This window comes from Branchiostoma lanceolatum, chromosome 17 (genome assembly GCF_035083965.1).
Source record: "Branchiostoma lanceolatum isolate klBraLanc5 chromosome 17, klBraLanc5.hap2, whole genome shotgun sequence".
Lineage (NCBI taxonomy): Eukaryota > Metazoa > Chordata > Leptocardii > Amphioxiformes > Branchiostomatidae > Branchiostoma > Branchiostoma lanceolatum.
In genome coordinates, this window is record NC_089738.1 from 16,526,183 (window position 1) to 16,548,368 (window position 22,186).

Below are 22,186 nucleotides of genomic sequence, written 5' to 3' on the forward strand. Positions count from 1 at the left end.
AAAAGGGGGTTGTCCTAAGAGTTTTTAACCATTCGTCTTGTGTCTTGTAAATCCAGAAATGTTCACGGTTTTTCGCAAGCCTTTTTGTCCAATACTGTAGCAGTATGTGACTATAGTGCTGCCGTGAACTAAAAAAAACCCTAACATAATATCCATTTTCCCCTTAATGCGAATTAAAAACAACCCGAACTTAAATGCATTTACAGTATTTGTTTTAAGTACAATAAAGATGATTTTAACTCTCTCTGAGCCTCTACAGGCTAATGGTAACGTTACTGGCTAATGTATCTGTCCCTGGTGCTGAATAATGAGTTGGTCTGTCAAATATGTCCAGACTACTAAATGATATTGATCCGGTCACCACTGTGCTCGTCATAACTGCTGAATGGCATCCCCACAACCATTATTGTAAATCATATACATGTAGAGCTTAAAACCACCGCAAACCTTTTGCCCACCTAAGGACGTAGCGCTACTATTGTTTCAAACGCGAACTTAAAACCACCGCAAACACTCCATTTTCTCCCTACCACGAAATAAAAACCCCACAAACATAAATGCATTTACAGTACTAAACCTACTCCTGAATAACTTTCACACTTTCACACTGCTGATTTATCTGTTCAACCACAACCCCAAACATTTCTGCATGGGATTAGTGCTGAATTTGTTACTTACAGTGAGATTTTAAACCTATTCCTGCATAACTTTCACACTGGTGCTGATTCATCTGTTCAACGGAACAAACAAGCTGTAATGTCAGTCCTTCCACAAATGTCACTGTGGTAAATCTCAATGACACACATTTTTTCCTATACCATCAAATGAAAAGGATTTGACATACATTGTATCCTCTTTCAGCTTCATGCAACCTTTAGGTATGTTTGCCTTCAGACTAAAACTTTCCTGCAGCATCAATTCCATTATGATCTGTTTTTTTTGCTAAATAATTGATGGCAGTAAGGTTGCTGTAGCTGTAGGGAAAGTCCTTGACAATAAGTGATATAAAAGTGGCCCCCGTGCACAGTACCTTGACAATGTCTGCGAGACACACAAATCAACACATTCTGTTCAGCACAGTTAATCAATCAGACATATGATGAAGGTCGGCAAGATCAACCAAAAATTCATGGTGAGTGTTTTTTATGTGTTGGAACAAAGCTTAAATTGCACAATTATTTATTCTACCAACACAGATGAGCTTTCATTCAAACACATTCTCTTGCAATTAAATCCTTTGTTAGGCTGATTACAATATACATGTACATGTACATTAAAAAACAAGCACCAGTCCAATCTATAAAGGTAATTTTCAGAAATATGAAAGACAATGAGGGTTGGTAGGGGCAGACAATAAATCGCAGGGTTCTTGTCACCAGTAGAGCTTCAGGAATGGCCTGTAGTTCTCTGGGGATTGTGAGAATTAATGTTAGCGACAAGGCCAGCATAAGTTATAAGCCTGGCAGTATATCACTGGTACTTCTCACATATTGCAGATATCTGATATCAGCCTTCTTTAAAGGTATGTATTGTAGAATATGATTGATAAAGCCATTAAAACAAAGTCACTTTTTTTTTTTCATTTTTCCACATGCTTATACCAATGCTGGCAATGTGAAGAAGTGATGTGAATATGTTGAAAACTAGTTGCAAATGTCAATCTGAATATTGAAGACTTTAAAATTCAGAATATTTTCAGTAATCTTTTACAGCCTGAAAACAAAATTGAAATAACTTCAGTTCCTACTGCCCAGTCACATTGCAAAGTGCCGGGGAGTTGTAGTCTATTATTAGGCATTCCACTCTTCTGCCAACAAAAGCTGTGAATCCAAAGCGGAGTGATGCATTCATTATTCATGACCATACAGTAGGGTGGTTTCTTCCAGCCAGGTGCCATAACTGTTTAATGATCACCCTCGAACTGCCTGTCAATCAAAACAGGACGGCTTCGGGCAATGATACATTCGCCTGAAGGTTATGTCTTTGGAGCAGTTTGTGGGTGTGCTAGTGGGTTTGTGGGCAGCATAACTAAGGAAGCAATGGATGGATCTGTATGATATTTGGTATGTGGATAGAACAGGGCTGTCTCCAGCTTTAAATTTTTTTTCTGTCCCCCTCATTGTTTGGGAGCCCATGTTTTTGATTTTCGATGTTAGATATGTCATTCTAAGCTTACAAAAATACATTTTCATCAGTTTTAGGTCATGAAATTGATATATTTTGGACAGACAGAGTTGAATTTTTTCCGTCCAAACAAGCAAATTTCTGTCCTGGGACGGAAGGACGGGTCCTGGAGACAGCCCATAGAAGTCAGCAAAATGAAGGACAAGTTCGATTATTGGTCCATTAGCTCATCTCCATGCAGATCTAACAGTGACAGTATCCAAAGGACCAAAACAGTACCAAACTGGCCATCTGGATACAATTTTGGCCCTTTGGATATTGTTTTGCCACTGGTAGATCTGCTTGGAGATTATCCCCACGTCTTTCTTTGGTACTGCAGTAGAATGTTCATCTCCTGATTGCATGCTGGGAAAAAACACCAGCTGCATCTACATGTATATATGAATGAATGAATGAATGAATGAATGGTTTGTGTAATATGGCAGCTAAAAGCTGAATTGCGTACACTGTACAATATCACATTATCTTAAAAACACAAGGAATATACTACCGACGTCTTGACATACATTATAAAAACATTCATTATGGTTGAAAGGTTCCGTGTAATACAGATCAGGCTAGACATAAGTTGAATCAACATTACCTACAACTCCGTGCCAATACAAGATTCTAAAACGGTACTTGAAGCAAACTAGTCTGTGTGATTAACTGTTGTTGAGTAAGCGAACTAGATAAGGTGTAGGTGACGGAGTCCTTGTAGCGCTTGATGTTTTTGAGTTTCTTACAGTTCCTGGTGTTCCTATAGATCTATGGCTTACAGGTTACAGACACAAGCTCTAATTCTATTACACCATGTCTATCAAAGACAAAGGAGGTGTGAAATGAGCTTAATTAGCACTGCAGTAAAATAGCTGTTCTTAATTGCTGAAGTAATTAGCACTTAATCTAATCATTGGTAAGAAACCGATCGTGTGGCAAAAGGACATCTGGTCTGTATCACTGAATTAAAGTTATAGATTTTTTATGGGTCAACTTTTAGAAAGACTAAGGCACATCCCTCAAGTGTTTTCCTAAAGGTCATGGCATTTTCTTGCCATAAAACACATGTAATATCATTTGGCGAAGTATGATTTTGCAACTACACATGTATATTATAAAGCAGCTGGAGGTTACTTTTTTGTGTATAGGGCAGTGCTCATCTACATTTGAATAGCCCTAGGACCACGCAGTTGTGCAACATACATGTATATGACATGTACAAAATGTACATGTATTTCATTGCTAAATGTCTCTGCCAATATTGCTGCATGTAGGATAGATATGAGTTAGCACTACAAGAATTATATGATAATAAATTCCTGTATCATATCATTATATATTATAGGACTAGCTGAGCAGTTTCCAACAAAATGTAAAACCACTGTCTTTTCACAGACAACATAGCCACTCAAAAACAGTCACAGATGTACAAGACTGAAGCTATTTCCCTTAACCGTCCCCTGATACCGGCATATCCTTTCTACTTGTTACAAACTTGTCCTGACACATGAATTAATAATACCACCATAATGTGCTCCCTTAGTTCCGGAACTACTGCTTCTACATCTTGCTTGAGTGACATCTTATCAGATCAAACTTATGGTACACATTTAGTGGTGACAATGAGTGTCTCACAAGAAGAATTTTTTTCTGAAATGCTTACAAATGTACCAAAGGAGCTGGCAAACATATTGTGGAGGCTACTTTTTGGTGTATATGGCAGTGCCCATCTCTCTTTCTATAGCCCTTTGGCTAGTCCACTAGTAGTGGTGTGTGTTCAACTACTTGTACTATACTCTTTCTAAGTGCTGAGTGCTAACCAGAGAAAGTAGGACTGTACCATTTTTTACAAAAGTATTTGATACGACTCAACTGGTGTTTGAACCAGCTACCTATAGTAATCTAAATGCAAAGCAAGCAATCTACCCCCTAGGCACAGGTAGAGATTTGTATAAAGATTAAAAATTCAAGAGTTTTAACATCAGTATTAATGTTCACGTTTCTCAAGTCTTTTTAAAGAGTAAAAGTTTGAAATACTTTTTTGATCATGAGATAATCAACTCCTGGATAGAGTTCAGTATCGTTCAAAGTATATCACATTCAAATTACAGAATCGGATCAATATCGCATAATACTTTAACTCGTCACCACCTGCGGCTTGACACGTATCTGTTCAAAACAGATTCACGCTTATCCCTTACATTACAAGCATCATTAGTGCCTAATTAGTGCCCCTGTTGTTAATTAATAGCTACCTCCTCTTGGGGCCACTCAGGTCCAAATTGCCTTGCCTTGCACTACGATGCTCGTAAAAATGTTCCAACTTAAGGAAATACTTTCAACTGTTGAAAAATTGATAAGAACTCCAAGACATTGATTATACTGCTTGCATTTACACTTCTGAAATAGATGGTTAAACCATAGAATTACAAACTAGCAAACAGGTTCAAACTACTTAACACACACACTCACCTTGCACACACTTCTGTACATTGTGCAACTCTGCTAACTTTTCAAAACTTGAAATGATGATGAAAGAAGATAGATTTAAGAACCAAGAGATACTGGCAGAGTAGTTTCTGTAAATATAATGTGCATGAGTTCGGAAGCCCAATGAAAGAAAAAGATCAACATTTCCAACTTTTCCAAAAAAAGCTTTGGATACCCCTAGAACTAGAAGCCTACCCATCAAAAAAGAGACAAGAGATTTGTTGGACAGGTGTTTCTGTACAGTAGTAGTTTTTGTGAAGGGCGATCAATTCGCACCACATCCAAGCTTGCATAATGCGCATGACTTTAGAAGCCCAAAAGATTAATTAAGATTGCCAACTTTTCCGAAATAACTTTGGATACATTTTTTGTACCCCTAGAAGCTTCCCCAATCCTCCCCCTGAAAAAGAGTCAGACAAGACACGTTGGCGTAGTAGTTTTTGTGAAGGGCGATCAATTCGCACCACACCCAACCCTGCATAATGCATGACTCCGGAAGCCCCAAAGATCACGATCAGTCCGTCTGATTGGGAACTCCTGCCTATAAACTGTTCAATTGTATCTCGACCCTGCAGGAAAATTGATTCCGAGTGCGAGGAACAATTTTCCCTCCCGTGTTGTCAGGGAACGTATTGACGAGGCAGTTACGTCCCTAAGACCGCCGCTGAAATATTCATAGCGCCATGATTTTCATCGTAGCGCTCAAATAACCTCCACCTCAGGTTTCTCAATACATCTAAAGGGAAGGATTGGCCCCCATCAAGTGCCTTTGACAGCGGAGGTTCAATACTGACAAAAACTTGATTGTCGTGAGTCAATCTTCAGAGACCGAGTGTAGAATATAATTGCCAAGCATCAACAGTATCAAAGTTGCTTTGAAGATTAATACCGTCTGGATCAATGGAAAGCTTCCTTCAGAAAACTGATGTGTATTACCCATACAGGAAAATTCTTTTCATGGCTTGCATTAGAATATATTCCCTGTGCAATTTCAGGAGAACTCAACTTCAGATTTTAAAAAATGCATGCAGGTTTTATTTTCAAAAAGACCACATTGCCAGGAGTACAAAATCAAAACTTGTAAAATTTCAACACAGACAAACTAAGAAATGGACCATCGTAATCCAGTAACTGAATGGTAGCCCCCCATGCAGGCCCTTCAGATTAAAGATCCTGGCCAAAGCACCCCTTAGAATTGACCTCAGCTGATTTTTCGAAATACGAAATAATACATCTAAATGATGATCTATCAAGGAGATACTTGGGGGTTATCAGGATATGATGTTGCTATTTAACTATAATGCAACTGTGGCCTAGTACAAACTCAGTGTCAAGTTGCCTATACAATCGTTTCTAGATTCACAAAGTACAAGAATCTTAAGAAACAGAACAGAACACCTGTTTCTGGAGTTGAATTCGCCTTTAAAAACTTCCCATAGGCAAAGATGTTCCAAATTGGTTCTAAATACTCCCAGATGCCATGAAAGTTTTCCTCCTTAACCTTATAAATATTACATCAGGTTCTTCCAAGTTTAAAAGCACCCTTCAAGTACAGGCGTTATGATTATAGGCCTAGCTGAATTATAGTAGCTGAATTATGTGAATAGGGGGAGAGTATATCTGACACGTTTTGACAACAGAATATTAAGGTGGTCTCGATGACTATAATTGACAGAAAGTATGGAGCGCTTGAAAGACTTGAATGATAAATCATACTCAGCTGTAACTTAAATCAAATGGCTATACAGTCACACAACTCATGTTTGGAAATCTTCATTTTCATCCAAGTGGCATGACCAGAACAATATACAAACTATCATTAGAAAACTTTTGTATGATTTCTTTAAATGATAATTCTACATGTAGTTTTGTTCTCCAACTTAAACTTTATAATTTGGGAAGTTCTTTTTGCCTTTTTTCTGAGACTTGTGATGTTTTCTTCAATAAAACTACATGCACAAATGTATACTAAGTTAATATGATTGAACAAATTAAGTAGAGAAACCTTTTTTCTAGATTATCATCATTTTCAGGATTGGTCAATAATACTATCCTCCTGTTAGACAAATGCAAACACAACCAAATATGGGAGCAAAAAGACAACCTTTGATTAGAAAGGAAAAGTTCACTGAACTATAACACCAACTGTCAGATTTCCCCCAGGTATCCTAAGACCGTCACATTCATTCCCACCGCCTTTTCAAGAATTTCTTCAATACCTTGATATCTAGAGTAAGTGTGCGTACCTTACCAAGATTGCTGAAGCCACTTTTTTATTATTTCTCATTAGATAAGTTCACAGTTTTCTTAGACGTGAATGTCTTAGGGCCCCCGGCGGGAATATGACCATTGACGTTACACTTTCTTTTGAAGATGAATAAGATTTCCTTGGGACGGCGATCTGAAAGACTTGAGTCCGTGGATGAAAAGCCCTTTGGGTCTCCTGCTGACCACATTATCCATCAAACACAGATGGTGTAGACTCAGCCCTATCTGGGCTCGAAATCATTTTTTTTTAAATAAGTGCGCTGGTGCACCCAACAAAAAAAATTAGGTGCTGAGGTAGAATACCCGGTGCACCGCAAAGGATTAAGTTGAATGTCAGCAAAATTAATTGCAAAGTTTAACGCTACTCTTAAGAACTTCAATCTGTAATTCTATGGCTAACTTCAAACAAGTAATACATCAAATAAAGTACAACAAAAGGTTATATTTTATTTGCCTTTTCTGATATTCACAGTTCAAAAATATATAGTACCTTTACCCTATAGCCTACAAAAAGTACTGGTGCACCCACAGTTAAGAATTAGGTGCACAGCTCCAATATGCACCCACTATTTTGAGCCCTGCATATACAATTCACATAAAGATGTAAGCCAAAGTGCCAAACCCACATGTACCCTTTCAGTTCCGGTGGCTAGAAACACGATCAAAGGCAGGACTGACATCCGTTTGGCATGGATGGGATATAAAAACGTCATGCATCTTGTAGTCTTGTGTGTATTTTCACTTAGAGTCGCAACCGAAGCTGGAGACTCAGGTAAGAATATTTACAACAAACACGCACTTTACTTTAAACCACAAAGAGTATGATAGTGTGCACTATAGACCAGGGTATGCCGACCACTACTAGTAGTATGTTAACCCATTTTATCATGAAAACATTGTGTAGCTAAATCCATTCAATGTTGCGGTTGCTACTTTTAGCGGTTGGGGGGAAAGTGAGCATTTGATTTTAACGGTGGGAAGAAACATCAATGTCTCAAATGTTAGTGATCAAACATTTGCAATGATGAAATTTTAGAGGTTGACTAGTGACCGTTTTCTAAGTAGCTAAAATTATGTTACCGGTGTTAACAAATCAAGAATTACAGTTATGTGTATGTTGATGAAGGTAACTATTCTTGGCTTACAGTATATGTATTGCTGGTACAGTACATCTATCTCAGCCGTTTTAAAAGTCCGACTGATTTCTTCATTTCAAAGTCATATACTTAAAACATATCCCCATCAAGGTAGTGTGTACTCTCTTGTGAAAAGCTCACAATAACATCATTCTTTAAGCCCATTTCATCATTTATTAGCTCTTGTCCTACCTTTGTAAGCAGCACTAAGTTTAATTTTGAACAAACAGACTAAATGTCTTACTCTCAAAGTAGTATCTTTTAAGGCATATACCCTTAGTAAGAGCTTCATGACAGTGTATACTCTCTTGTGAATAGTATACAATAACATAGTTAAGTTCAATTCATCATTTATCAGCCCTTGCCCTACCTTTGTAAGCAGCACTACGTTTCATTTTGAACCAACAGAATAAATTTCTTACTCTCAAAGTAGTATCTTTTAAGGCATATCTCCTTAAGAGCTTCATGACAGTGTATACTCTCTTGTGAATAGTACACAATAACATCTTTAAGCCCACTTCATCCTAGAATAGCTGATAAAGGAACGGAGACTAAGAAATTTTAAATCAATGATGAAGCTCCTCCATCTGGCCGCATGAATATTTCATCCCCAAATCTTGTTGAGTGTAATGGTTGCTGTTTTCCTTTTGATCTAATCAACGGCCATTATCCTCGTCTTGCTTCATTCAATATTATTCAGGGCTCGAAATACGGGGTGCATGTGCACCTTTGTGCACTTAATAAATATTTTTGTACGCTATACTGTAAATGCATTTAAGTTCGCAAGTTCTCTAAGGCAAAAATGGAGTGTTTGCGGTGGTTTTATGTTTGCGGCAGCACTATAGTCACATACTGCTAGAGTATTGGACAAAAATGCTTGCGGTGGTTTTCAAACCTTGAACATAAAACCACTGCAAACATTTCTGCATTTACAGTAGTATAGGGTTAAGGTACGCTATAGTACATGTATAGGGTAAAGGTACTTTTGTACACTAGTACAATGTATACAGACTATTCTTGAAATGTAACCATCAAAAAAGCAATTTAACCTTTTGTTGTACTTTACTTGATGTATTACTTAATATATTTGAAATTTGAAGTTTGCTATAGAATTACAGATTGAAGTTCTTAGGAGAGGTAGTAGCGTTAAACTAAATTGTAATAATGTTTTGCTGACATTAAACTTTATTTTCTGTGGTGCACCCAGTATTCTTTCTGTGCACTCATTTTTCTTAGTTGGGTGCACCAGTGCACCTACATGTACATGTGTGTACGTCCAAAAATTAATTTCAAGCCCTGTCATTGGCCAGCCTTAGGGACACCAGGAGAAAGCCGACCTGTTTTTATAGCCGTTTGAAAACTGATTGGTACTGAAATCTGTATACCTGCATCTCTGGTTGGAAATTTACAAACTGTGACAGTTAAAGAAACAAGCAGCGCCGCGAGATCTTATCTTGGCTCACCTTAAAATCTTTGGACTAGAAAGGGGGCCATCATGGGGTTCTAGCTCGTGCTGTGCATAGTTTCTGAAATTCTGAAATCCTTGCATTCCAGCTGTCAAATTCAAGTCAATTTGGAAAAGTACATCCATCCAAAAGGTTATTGTGCTGTAAGTTTTTTACTTTTCTTAACTTAAGGGTTTTTGTTGTGACCTCTCATTGTGGACTTGTCCCACTTCAAAAATATGATCTATATTCCATTGTTTCAACTGCAAACTCAAAGATACTGCAACCTGAAGATTTTTGCCATGCTGCAAATTTTAAGTAACACAACCTCAAATGAATGTACAGTTTTCAGCACTTGATTATTATATTATTGCACGCAGGACTGATTTCCTGAACTCCTACTTTTGAGGGCACATTCTTCTTGCATTATTGCAATTAGACAGCAATACATGAACTTGGAACTGCAGCTCATTATTGGCTTCACACCTATTTCGTTGAGAGGCTACAGCTACGTTCCCAAATGACTGATGACTCTTTCACCCTCGGAGAGACGCTTTTAAAGAACTTCAAACAGCCGGCAGTGCACTCCATCTTTCCAGCACCGGGAAATTAGATATCCTGCTAGGTGGGGCACCCTTGCACCTGACTTTTAATGGCTCCTGAATACCAGCAAACGAGCACTTACTTCACAATCAATAATGTATCAGGACTTTGTGCTGGGACGGAGGGGCTGGTATAGAGTCCTCATCAGCACATGTAATCGAGAACGCGTCTCGGGAGCGCCGGCGCGCGATGAATAATGTAAGACGCGTTTCTTCCCGGAAAAAAGTCTTTGGGGCCCGAGGTATTGATGGCCAATCCAAGTGAGCAGCTTAGAGATGAATTAATTGCCAAGTTTGCAGGATCTGTGGTGGATTTGAAGTATTAATAACGGGGGATGTGAAGGACCTTGGAGGTTTAGAACGTTTAATCGCGTATGAAAGTGGGCTGCTCAAGGGTGTGGCATTCCTTGGCAAAGTAGCGTTTATTTTATAGATAAAACTTGTACATTGTCCATAACAAGATGATAGCAATTGAATTTATAGCCGAGGATGATCTACGCATATTGATAGTACCATGGAGAGTACCCATTATTCTATGATTTTATTGTATATCATTCATGACAATTAGAAAATATGGAAAATGTGACTTGAATCATGCTAATATATTAACTTTTATAAGGACAACAAAATCTTACTACACAGGACTTAATTTCGTCTATGAGGCATCTCCATAGTTTTAAGGTCATGGTTGACACAACAAAAATACAAAATGCAAGACAGAGCATGTTTACGGACCAAAAGCCACAGCGAATATTTCATGATAGGGGGCTTTAGCACCACGGACTACAGCTTCAGCACCAAGGACAGCATCATTAAGTCTTAGATTGTTAGGTAACAACAAAAATAATACTTCAAAGTATGATAACAATCCGGAACTGCTGGGAGAGGAGAGTGCTGTTATTCCACTTTTACTAATTGAATAGTGTAGCTTTATACTTAGCTACCAAAAGGCATTTTAATTACTTAAAAACAATATGCTTTTTCCAAAGGGACCTGATGAAATTAAAATTAACTTTAAAGTTCAAACTTCTAAACTACCTAAACCTCTTTCTATGGCCATCACTAGCGTATACACTGAAAAACAGCAAAGTAAAGTTACAGCAAAAGTTACCTATAGCAATCCAAGGCCTTTGTCAATGTCAACTACACAATGTCCGTCCCAAACTTTCCCTCAATAACATGCTCAAACTCAAGAGTTCTGTGCCTTTCAATTGTGCTATCTATCACCAAGACATTGGCGTTGAACTGTATCCACCCCAATTGCTCCAGACATTCCGTGGCGGTGGCCTGTGCAAATTTCGGGGACATGTATTTTGATAAGAGTCAGAGATAAAGGAGATCCCCGTTTTAGAGAGATCTACAACGGAACGAAAATCCCTCTCCCAATATCATGCTTAAACTAGTGTTCTCAGCCGTTTCATTTCTCCATCTATCACTAACACATCGGGAGTGAACTGTAGTCACCTCAATTCTTGTGCCTATATTCTGTGGTAATCTGTAGGACACACGCAAGAAAGGAGTCCCCAAAAAATAATCTCTGAGGTTCTCGACTATCAAAAAGCTGATACAGATTTGCTCAAACTTCTTTGTTATTGCTAATTCTGCAGCCTTAAAATTTCAGGACATACAGTTATACAAGTTAGTGTAAATCATAGTTTTGTTTTTGCAGCAACCTCACTACAGCTATATCATCTACACCCCCTCCCCGTTACTTCACAGCAAACTTAAAACACTGCGAACATCTTTTTCCTCCCTTGTTATGAAATTATTTGAATTGTTTCCATATTCTACTGGTTACAACAAAAGTTATAAGGTAGAACGTTAAATGACCTAAAGGACAATGCATCTTTCTTTCGACATGCTTGGAAGCTAGACTGCTTGTTGCGCGGCGCCATCTCTCACCGCAGGATCAGTACTGAACTGCGTCCCCCTCAATTTCTGTGGCTATTCTGTTGCACTGACCCCTGCACTGATGTCACTGACCTCAGGCCTGGACACATAATGCCCATTTTCGGATCATCAAGTCTGTGATTGGCCCTTTTAAAGTGAATTTCGGCTGGAGTAATGAGGGTGGTCGACGGCCGACGGTCCAGGAAAATTGACTTTTACCTTGTGGACTGAAGCGGTGATGTCAGTGACCGCCTTTTTTTCAAAAGTGGCATAATTTCTAGTGCCATGCCGCTATACTGCTTTCAAAATTTATGGTGTTTCTTCCCTAGTTTCTGGATTATCATGCTAGAATCCATCAATATTTGCATACTGTGCTACACCCACATATTTGCTAATGTCATTAGTGACTTCCAGTTTGGACACATGCATAATGCCCACTTTGGGGACAGCCTCCTTAAAGTGAATTTCAGCTGTAGTAATGAGGGGGTCAATGACCCAGAGTCCTGGAAAATTAATTTTCCCCAGTGAACTAAAGCGGTGATGTCAGTGACCGCTTTTCTTCTTAGTTTACAAAACTGGGAAAACTTCATAATCTTGTGACAGTTAGATAAATTAGTAACATGTCCCGTAGATTTCGTTTTCTGTAGTGTCAGCAAAGGTTCTAATCGATCTGCCATTTGACATTCTATTAACATCCACTTACACTATACTGTAAGTCTTGACATATTTGCTGGGTTTTATGTTTACAATATCGACTACACTGCAAAATCATGATGCCTTGAACAATACAGATTTACATGTACTGTTAGCTACTTATTCATTCTTTGTGCCCACAGGAGTAAAAAAAAAACATCCCTGAGGTTCCTGACTACTTAAAAGCTGATGTTGATTTGCCCAAACTTATGCAACTTATGCACAGGGAGTTATAAACACTACAAACAATTCTCATTTTCCCCTCAAATGAACCTACAGTAAATAGAAGATTGATTTCCTTAATTCTAAACACAGGTTAAGAAAACTTGAAGAAAGTCGGTGCCACTTTAAAAGTGTATGTATGACGTATAATAATAATAAACCTGTTTACTTTTAATGCTTATCATTGCAGTTAACTCACTATACATGTACATTGTATATGCATGAAAACTGGTATAAACTACTATGCTTAAACAATTTGCCCCCCTCCCCAAAAACCTTTCACACACAGCTGCAACAAAACAGTAATTTTCTCATTTCGATTCTACACAGGTCTTGCCCCATAAAAGCATTCTTAAACCATTTGCAGACAATAACGCTTGTCGATAATGATCACATATATTCCGGATATTGACCCAGCTGCACTCCATCACTTTAACCTTCTGGTAATAAAGTTTGACAGGCGCGATGCCAGGCAGTCACTGAAGAAACGTTAAACGTTAAAGGTAAAAAGTTACGGTGTTGAACACAGCATGACATCCACTAGCAGGGCTGGAAATTAATTTTTTGGAACGGGTAACCCTAACCTAAAGATTTAGTCACCTGTCTTGCCCTCCCTTTCACATTGTGATGAACTCAAACAAAGAAGTAAAGAAAAAGAAGAAAGAATTTTGGTGCACAACATTGAAATAAAGTAGAATGTCAGCAATATGTAATTCAAAGACCTACTGCCGAGATCTTTTGAAATTCAGTCTTTAATTCTATTCACACAGTTCCAATTTTGCTCCAATTTTAGGTGCACAAAAGTGCACATGCACCCAGTATGACCAACCCTGACTAGATATTTGACATTGAATTTCAGGACATAATTGCCAAAGAATCTGATAAATCATTCAAGAGACCGTTTCACAAAAACCTGCTTTTAACACTTTTCAAGCCCATATTTCATCATGAATTTACGACTATATTGTCTTCTTGCCCCGGGTAGATATGGGATATCTTCTTTCAAGTATAGGTTTGCATGTCAGGACCTTGACAGAAGGTGAATGGGCTTATTACCATCATGGGATGGCCATTTACATACTTGTCCGCCCTTAACACTTTCCTTTATTGACTGCACAGTATTTTATGTCACCCCAGATTCCAATCAATAAACCGTCTACCACACTGGCTGAGCCTTGGCTGGCTTGCGGCTGATGGGTTAGATGAGGAAAATGTGCCGACAATATACTCTCCAAGCAGAGGTATGATCCGGGTATTTTCAACGTATTTTCGCAGTATTTTATACGTCTTTCTACTTTTCCGTTTGTTGTTGGGTCTTGCTCCTCTTCCTCTAAAAAGAAGACCCAACAAAAAATGGAAAATTAGAAAGACGTATAAAATACCGCGAAAATACGTCAAAAATACCCGGGATCTTACCTCTGCTTGGAGGGTACCGCCAGGGTTATGAATACTTTAAGCACTGACTAAGTCTATTCGGAGAACAACAATTTTCGTGACTAAAATTGGTCTCTTTTTTTTCCAAGACAATGTGTTTAGGTGGTATGAAGTCATGTCATTATTCATGAGACATTCGTGATTGTTTTGTGTTCACAGTTTTGCAGCGAGCTCTTAACTAATTACCACAAACATACATAACAAACATGTTCCCTGCCCTTCATTACACATATTCCTGCTCCTAATTTTTAAATCACGAACTTAGAATTACGTTCATTGTCACTGCAAAACCTACATTCCCCTCCCACCAGAAAACTACTTGTCCTTGGAAACTGTAAATGCATCTAGCTTACAATCATTTTTACACAAATTTTTCAGATTTACCAGTAGAACTTTTGTGATCAAGAGAAAATGCCGTGAAATTTATAACAATAGCCTTGGATGCTCCGATAATCAGTGGAATAAGCGAGCATTCGTACATACTTGTACATCGCATGCTAATGGTTTTGAGGCGGATTCACATGCAACAACTGCCCCATACAAGCATTGGTCACATGAAAGGAAACACAAAGCAAGCCAAGGGATTATTTCCTTGCCAAAGGCAGGCTCAGGAAAAGAATAACGGCGACATGCAAGGAGTATTGAATTTTGCTTTTGGGCGCATTTTTCAGCTGTATATATCACCCAGATCAGGTTTCATCTATGGATGATTCTTGACTCTTTATGCTTGGAAGAATCAATATTTCATATGAATGATTTCCAATGTTGCTGAACTCTTTTGTTGAAGAAGATAAGCAAGAATATGTGGCGGCAAAAGGATTCTAATCAAAAATAAAAACTGCTACGGTGTAAAAAAAACTTGCGCATACTGGTAGATGGCATATATGCCATATTACGTACCAATGCAGCAAAGGGATCGTGAGTTATAGCTGCGAACGTTCAGACAATCCTAATCACAATACTCCTTCAGGAGGTGACCCTCCTTCCCGGAGGTAATACTGTAAATGCAAAAATGTTTGCGGTGCTTTTATATAGTCGCGTATTTTGCGGCGACCATTTCACCGCAAACTTAAAACCGCCACAAACATTTTTGTCCAATACTGTAGTGACTATAGTGCTGCTGCAAACCTTAAACCATCGCAAACACTCCATTTTCCCCTTAGCGCAAAATTAAAACAACGCAAACTTAAATGCATTTACAGTAAACTAAGATCTGTACCAAAATAGAGCATTATTCAGCATCACATATTGTCTAAAATAGATACAAAAGAATTCATCGTGTTTTCTGTTGGATGTTTGGTCAACGTTGCAACAGAATTCCGTCCATTGCATGTGATTTCTTTTCCGACATAACTACAAGGAAACTATACTCCTCACCTCTCAAATAGAAGTACCCCCTGGAATAGAAGTACCCCCCGGACAAATTTTCAAAATGTAATATAAGTACCCCCTGGAATAAAAGTACCCCCCGGAAAATTTCAAAAATCGACAGTCGAGGCTAGGTAAACTGTGTCCATACATGTACAAATGTTACTGTCAGAGGGAAATAAGATAATAAGCAGGTAGGTAACTTATATTTAGTCAATTATGCCATACCTATTAAGTATATAGATATTGAACAGAATAGCTGTCCATAGCTTGTTCAAATCATGATGATCTTCCTCGCCTTTTCGTAAAATATAATAGTAATATTGAAAAATTGGGCATAGGTTCCCCGCTATGACCCCTAACCGGAGGCCACGGTGCTTTCAAATTCAACAAGTGAAAATGTACATGAAACATGCTTTTTCTACTTGGAACTTGAAGCAAGTGATCAAAGAAAATTGTTATATCATTTTATTATGACTGACAATCAGTGACATATAACGAAAATCATCAGAGTACTTTTAAAAGTTAAATGTACCTGATCATATTTTCTAAAGACATCAACCACAAAAAAACACAAATATGAACACAGTCCTTCCACAGAAGAAATATGTCTATAAACTTTTGCTCCATAGCGTCGAAAACAAAGTGAGACGCTCGGATTTCGAGTTCCCGCGGTAAATCCCACAATATTGAACAGAGATCGACTGTAAAAGTAGCTCAACGTCACAGACCGCACATACTAAGAAGTTACCCATTACGTGTTGACACTAGAAACCCGCGATTAACCGCCAAAATTGGGAAAATCTTGCGATTATTTAAAAATATGAACCCTCTGAAAATAAATATGGCGCTGTGTGTCTATCGTTGCCCAAAAAATATAATATTTCCATGCGTTTACGGTATCATTTTAAAGATCGGTATCCGCACTACGCAATATGCTGCTAGTTTTACTGTCGCCATGCCTGAGAGTGGCGGCCATGTTTCGCGATTTCGCGCTGTTGTTTACCGAATCATATCGGACATATTTCTACCGTTTTGCAGATTTTGTGGCCTCAAAACACATATCACAAGGAAGTTAAGTTATGATTGTTGTTTTAACGTGTTACATGTCTTCTGCGAACAAATTATTCTTCCGCCGCGATGCCGATACTACGGATATAGTGGTCAGGAACTTATTATTCCCTGTGTAGGCGAGCATCCTATACTCCACACGTTTTTGATCAGCGTGCTTTGGTTTACGATGTAAACAGAGACTATCAAAGTTATTTATATGAAAATTGTATTTTAAAATGTCGATGTCGCGTCTTATTTTCCGGTTTACTTTGTAGCGTCATAGCGATATCGACCGATATGTTACGAGTGCCGCCAGGATACTTTTCACAAGGCCGTCAAAGCGGCGAGAAAATCAACGCCGGTAGGCCGAAAAATAGCGAATTACGAGCAAAAATACCGGGGAAATATGGGCAGAAAAACCTTAACTTACGATTTTAGAGGGATTCCTGGTTTGCAAAGCCTCAATTTTTCAAAAAATAATAAACGTACCGTCTAGAATAAGAAAGTACAGGGTGGAACTATAGGCGAAAAAAAATAAACGTACCGGTACGTTTATTTGAGAGGTGAGAGTAGATGGGACACAAATCTATCATCCTTATGTACTCAAATAAGACCTTAAAGTTAAACGCACTAGTAACAAGTATGTGCTACCAGTAGCTTATAACACACTGTTCTAGCCTTTTCTGTAGCCCGTATAATAAAACATTGCTTGGAAATAAATTCTACACCGGGGAAAAATCTACCTGTCAGATGAAATATTGCAGTGGAACAAATCTGGACAATTTCCAGGCATTGTGGGGTGCCTAAAACGGTTTAGCTGCTGGCGCCAGCATGATGATTGCTCCGCGATATAAAGATGATGGCATTTAGGATAAGTAACTGTCAGGTAGGTTGTTATCTTTGGAACAAATCAAAAAGGCTTGTAGGTATGTCACATCAAGGCCAATAACATTGTATTTTTCAAAAAGGTGTGATTGTATCAATACGATAAACTGAAGTACTGTAGTGTAATACTGAATTCCACTGCCTAAAGCTATAAATGAAAGAAATACCGAAATTTAATTGCTCCCATATATATATATATATAGTCCCATAAAAAAAACTTTCAATCTTCCATGTTTATGGAAAATGTCTGGAAGCAAAATTGCTATTTCAGAATGAATATAAATGGCCTTTAACAAATTCTTATATACGAGACAAAGTGCAGTTCCATAAGAAGACACCAGGTGTGTGGATGATCAGCATCTTTCCTATCTCTTCACTCCCAAATGGTTGCTCCAAAAATGAAGGTCATCTGTGCGAATCAGAGCTACCAGCAGGAAATGCAATTAAGAACTCTTAGAGCCGCATCTTTGGCAGAGACACTATCTGTGCACCAATCTGGCATACCACTTCATTTTTACTTTCCCCAGGGCCATGTTTTAATGGCTAGTTTGGCAGTGACTGTATGAAATCCCAATTTGCAATTATCTAGATGCTCAAATGTATGCCTCAGTGGATAACATTGGAGACTAGGATAATCCAATTCACCCTTTGTAAATGGCTAGCACAGATATAGAGTAATCATTTTTTTCCAGTATGAAATTACACAGCAAACATACAATGTATGCAATTTAACCATGAAATCAAAGACACCGCAAACTGTTGATTCTCATCATGCCAGGAGAACTAATACAGTTATGTTCTCCAAATAGTAAGTGCAATGCCCTGAGTATTGTCAAAAATCCTTTTTTATATATATACTGTAAATACAGAAATGTTCCCTGTGATTTTATGTTCGCAGTTTTTGTGGTGAACTTTCAGCGCGAACTTAAAACCACCGCGAATTTTTTTGCCAACCTATGACTGTAGCGCTACTATTGTTTCAAACGCAAACTTAAAACCACCGCAAACTTAGAAACTATCGTGAACACTCCATTTTCGGCCTACCGCCAATACAAGTTGGTTACAATGTCATAATCGTGGTAATTATGATCCAGTGGTCATTTTTGCAGACATCACTGAGACAAGCTATACAAGTTATACCGGCTATATTGATGTAGACAAATTCAACAAAAACTCCAACAATCCAACCAGCCCATATTAACATATCAATTTTTAGCTTTGCGGACATTTGTAATACAGCAAGACTATGTGTTTTTTCCATAACTTTATGATTGATTGCAACAGAAAGGACCCGCCCATAAGGCATTGACAAATTCCATCTCTGTTCTTGTCAATCACTTGGATTAAGCTGTAGTGAGGTTTGTCACAATTGGTCACTCCCATATATGTCTTGACCAATCAGAAAACAGGATCCTTTGGTATGATACTATGATACCATTTTGAACAAACACATTGATGACATACTTAATCCATTTTTGGAATATGGTAATCATATAATATTAATGTAGCTTGAGGTGTTATAATAATAATGGTGTTTATTTGGTACGGACATGTTGCAACCAATTGCTTTGCATAATAACTGTATGAATGGTGCTGTTTTAACAACCGGTACTTCATCAAAAAGTTACAGAAATGTACAATTATAGATATTCTACACAAATACAAGAAGATACAAATACAATGTATAACTTACTTCTAATGGTGACAACTAACACTCATACAATAATTGGTATGTAATTCTTACAGATTATCATAAAAAATGACGACTGCCTGTCTGTAAATTCAAGTTGGCAGCACATAATCTTGAGGCACTTCAAAAGTCAAGAGTTTGTGGTAGCTGTGGGTTTGTGGTTGAACCAATACAAGACACTGGAAGCAACTGTTTGCAGTGCCTTGATTTTGAGGTCACCACAAAAATCAACAAACTCAAAAACACAGCTTTCCAAATCTACAGTATGCACATCTGCAAATTGGCCCTTGGCTTGAAGTTTACATATCAACTCGACCCTGTTATGACTGCAGTGTGGGTTAGCAGGGTTCCATCCTGAACAAACAATAAGGATGGGATAATTCCAGCCGTACAGCAATAAACCTAGCTGGTTACCCACGGCTTCACAAAGCCTTTAGAAAAGATGTGCTTCTTGTTGTTACAGGTGTTGAATTGCAGCAGTGAATATAAACAGTTGCAGTACAGACTAACATGTAGGGTTGACATCAGAAGAAAGTCTTTATCCCCCATAATAATATGGAAGTTGAATATGTAGCTTCACCCCTTAAATGTTACTGTAAATCTTGAAATATTCATGGTGTTTTTTTGCTCACATTTTTTGCGATAACCTTTTCACCACAAAGTCATCCCACTGTAAACATACGCCACATGTCTTTCACTGTGTTACTTATGACTGTACTGTTGTTTTAACTGGGAACTCGAAGGCACTGCAAACTCTTGATTTTTACAGTGTCACAAACCTTTAACCTAAAATGAGTCTACAGTACCTATGTCCTTTTGTTGACTGTTTTTTAAATATTTTATTTATTAATCTTTAGGGTGGTCCCTTCAGTTAACAATGTAACTGATTTCCAAGGGAGCCCTTATAGGCATACGAAAATAAATGTTGCATTTCTGATCACAGTCCTGAAAAAATAGGCTGAGTACTAGTAGGTAGCCATTGTTCTACAGAAATGAGGGGAACATGTTGGAAAACGATACTACTGTACAACATTTCTACCACTCAGCTGTTGGATTAATAAAAGTTTTGTGTCCCCTGGCAGCGGTCGACAAAAAAAGGCTAGTGTAGGCAGGTTTTTGCTATGGTCAATGGCATAACCGGAAACACAAGATTATTTTTCCTAGGCCCTATCGACCTCAGGTCATTACTGGGTCACAGAGGTTAGTGTATGTATGCAGCATATGGAAACCTTTCAAGTCATTATCAGTGGGGACAGCTTACAGAACCATGGGCACGCAACATAAACAAGCACTGACCTGTGATGGAAAAGCCATCATCACTTTCCTAGAACTAGTTCCCTGAAAAATGGAGGTATTGTTTTGGGCATATGTGTGTGTTTGTGTGTGTGTGTGTGTTTGTGTGTGTGTTTGTGTGTGTGTTTGTGTGTGTGTGTGTGTGTGTGTGTGTGTGTGTGTGTGTGTGTGTGTGTGTGTGTGTGTGTGTGTGTGTATGTGTGTATTTGTAAGCTTTTGTGTAGAAGTGTTTGGAGGTTGCCATGATTGTGCAATCTACATCTTTTATCGGTAGGGAGTGACAAGATACAAGACAGTGTCAAATGAAGCCAAGTGTGAAATGTGTCACCTCAAAAGTAAGCAACACGTGGAAGTGTTTGTAATCCAGCACGCATGACAATGACTGAATGAGACCATTATCGCATGACCTATAGGTCAGTTCTTGAAAACACACTTAAATGCTTGTAGTGAGGTTTTCTGTGTCTTTATTTTGCATGTACATCTTCAGATATTATCTTATATTCTTATACAACACTGTAATAAAGACTATTATTTGGTCTTTTTTTTCTGCGCCCCAAAAAATGACACAAGGACAAAACAGGAAGTCATTATCCAGTTCCCTATTTCTTGAAACTCACCTTCGTTTCTTGGGCTGTTTCTCCTTCTTGTCCATCATGTCGGGCACGCAGTCCTTCAGCTCGGTCCAGTCGGCGTGCAGCCCGCACGACCAGCCGGTGGAGAAGCGGGAGAACAGCCAGATGTCCCGGTCGGTGCCTGGCCGGAGACACTGGCATCTTTTCTGTCCCCGCCGACACTGGCACGGTCTCTCTAGGTCCATGTTCTTGACCAAGTGTCTACCGAACGTCGTGCCTCCAGTCTTCTGCATGTGTAAGAAGACGATCACGTCGTTCTCTGAGATGTTGAAGTCGACGTCCCTGTCTAGCGTGGACGGTCGGAACGTGTACTTTTTTCGTCGCGGTTCTTGGAGCAAGCGGTCCACCGCCCCGGCATAGTCGGGCCTGCTGTTGCCCCCTCCGTAGGTTACGTAGCGGTCCGGCCGCGACACACACGAGTTCCCCGGGCACAGGTACTGATAGGTCATGAGTCCGAACACCATCAGTCCCAGCAAAGCCCCGACTGAAGCTTTTAGCCACTGTTTTTCCGCCATCGCGTAGCTGAGAAGGGAGAAATCAGAGCTAGAAGCTAGAGGAGTCCTAACAAAGTAAATCCACTTCCGCCATGTTTACTAGTGACGTCATCGCGGAACTCGTGCACTGTGTATCCTGGGATATCCCGGGAACGAGAACAGCCAAAACCTTGTAAAGACGATTTGGATCGCTAGATGGCGTGTATGAACGATTTTTATGAATAAGCAACTTTTTACAGGTTTGCGTAGCAAAACCTTTGTTCAGTTGGAATCGTTGGCATGTATGGTGGCCGCCATCTTGATTTTGTGACGTCGCAGTGTAGCCATACCATTTAATTGGGAGGGGTGTTTTGGGGGGTCGTTAGCGTTCTCTATTTTTAACAAATCAGCACACAACTAATGAACTGTCACACATTCAACTCAAATAA

The 22,186-nt window shown here is 38.8% G+C and overlaps 1 protein-coding gene across 1 annotated transcript in view; it reads right to left on the reverse strand.

The window, feature by feature from the left end:
- The window catches only part of LOC136422575 (heparan-sulfate 6-O-sulfotransferase 3-B-like), a 56,706-nt gene extending 34,814 nt beyond the window's left edge, over window positions 1-21,892 (reverse strand). Inside the window, exon 1 of the mRNA XM_066410370.1 lies at window positions 21,250-21,892. Coding sequence (XP_066266467.1) covers window positions 21,250-21,779 — 530 coding nt within the window. The 5' untranslated portion in view covers window positions 21,780-21,892. The remainder of the gene's footprint in view (window positions 1-21,249) is intronic.
- Between the last annotated feature and the right edge of the window lie 294 nt (window positions 21,893-22,186).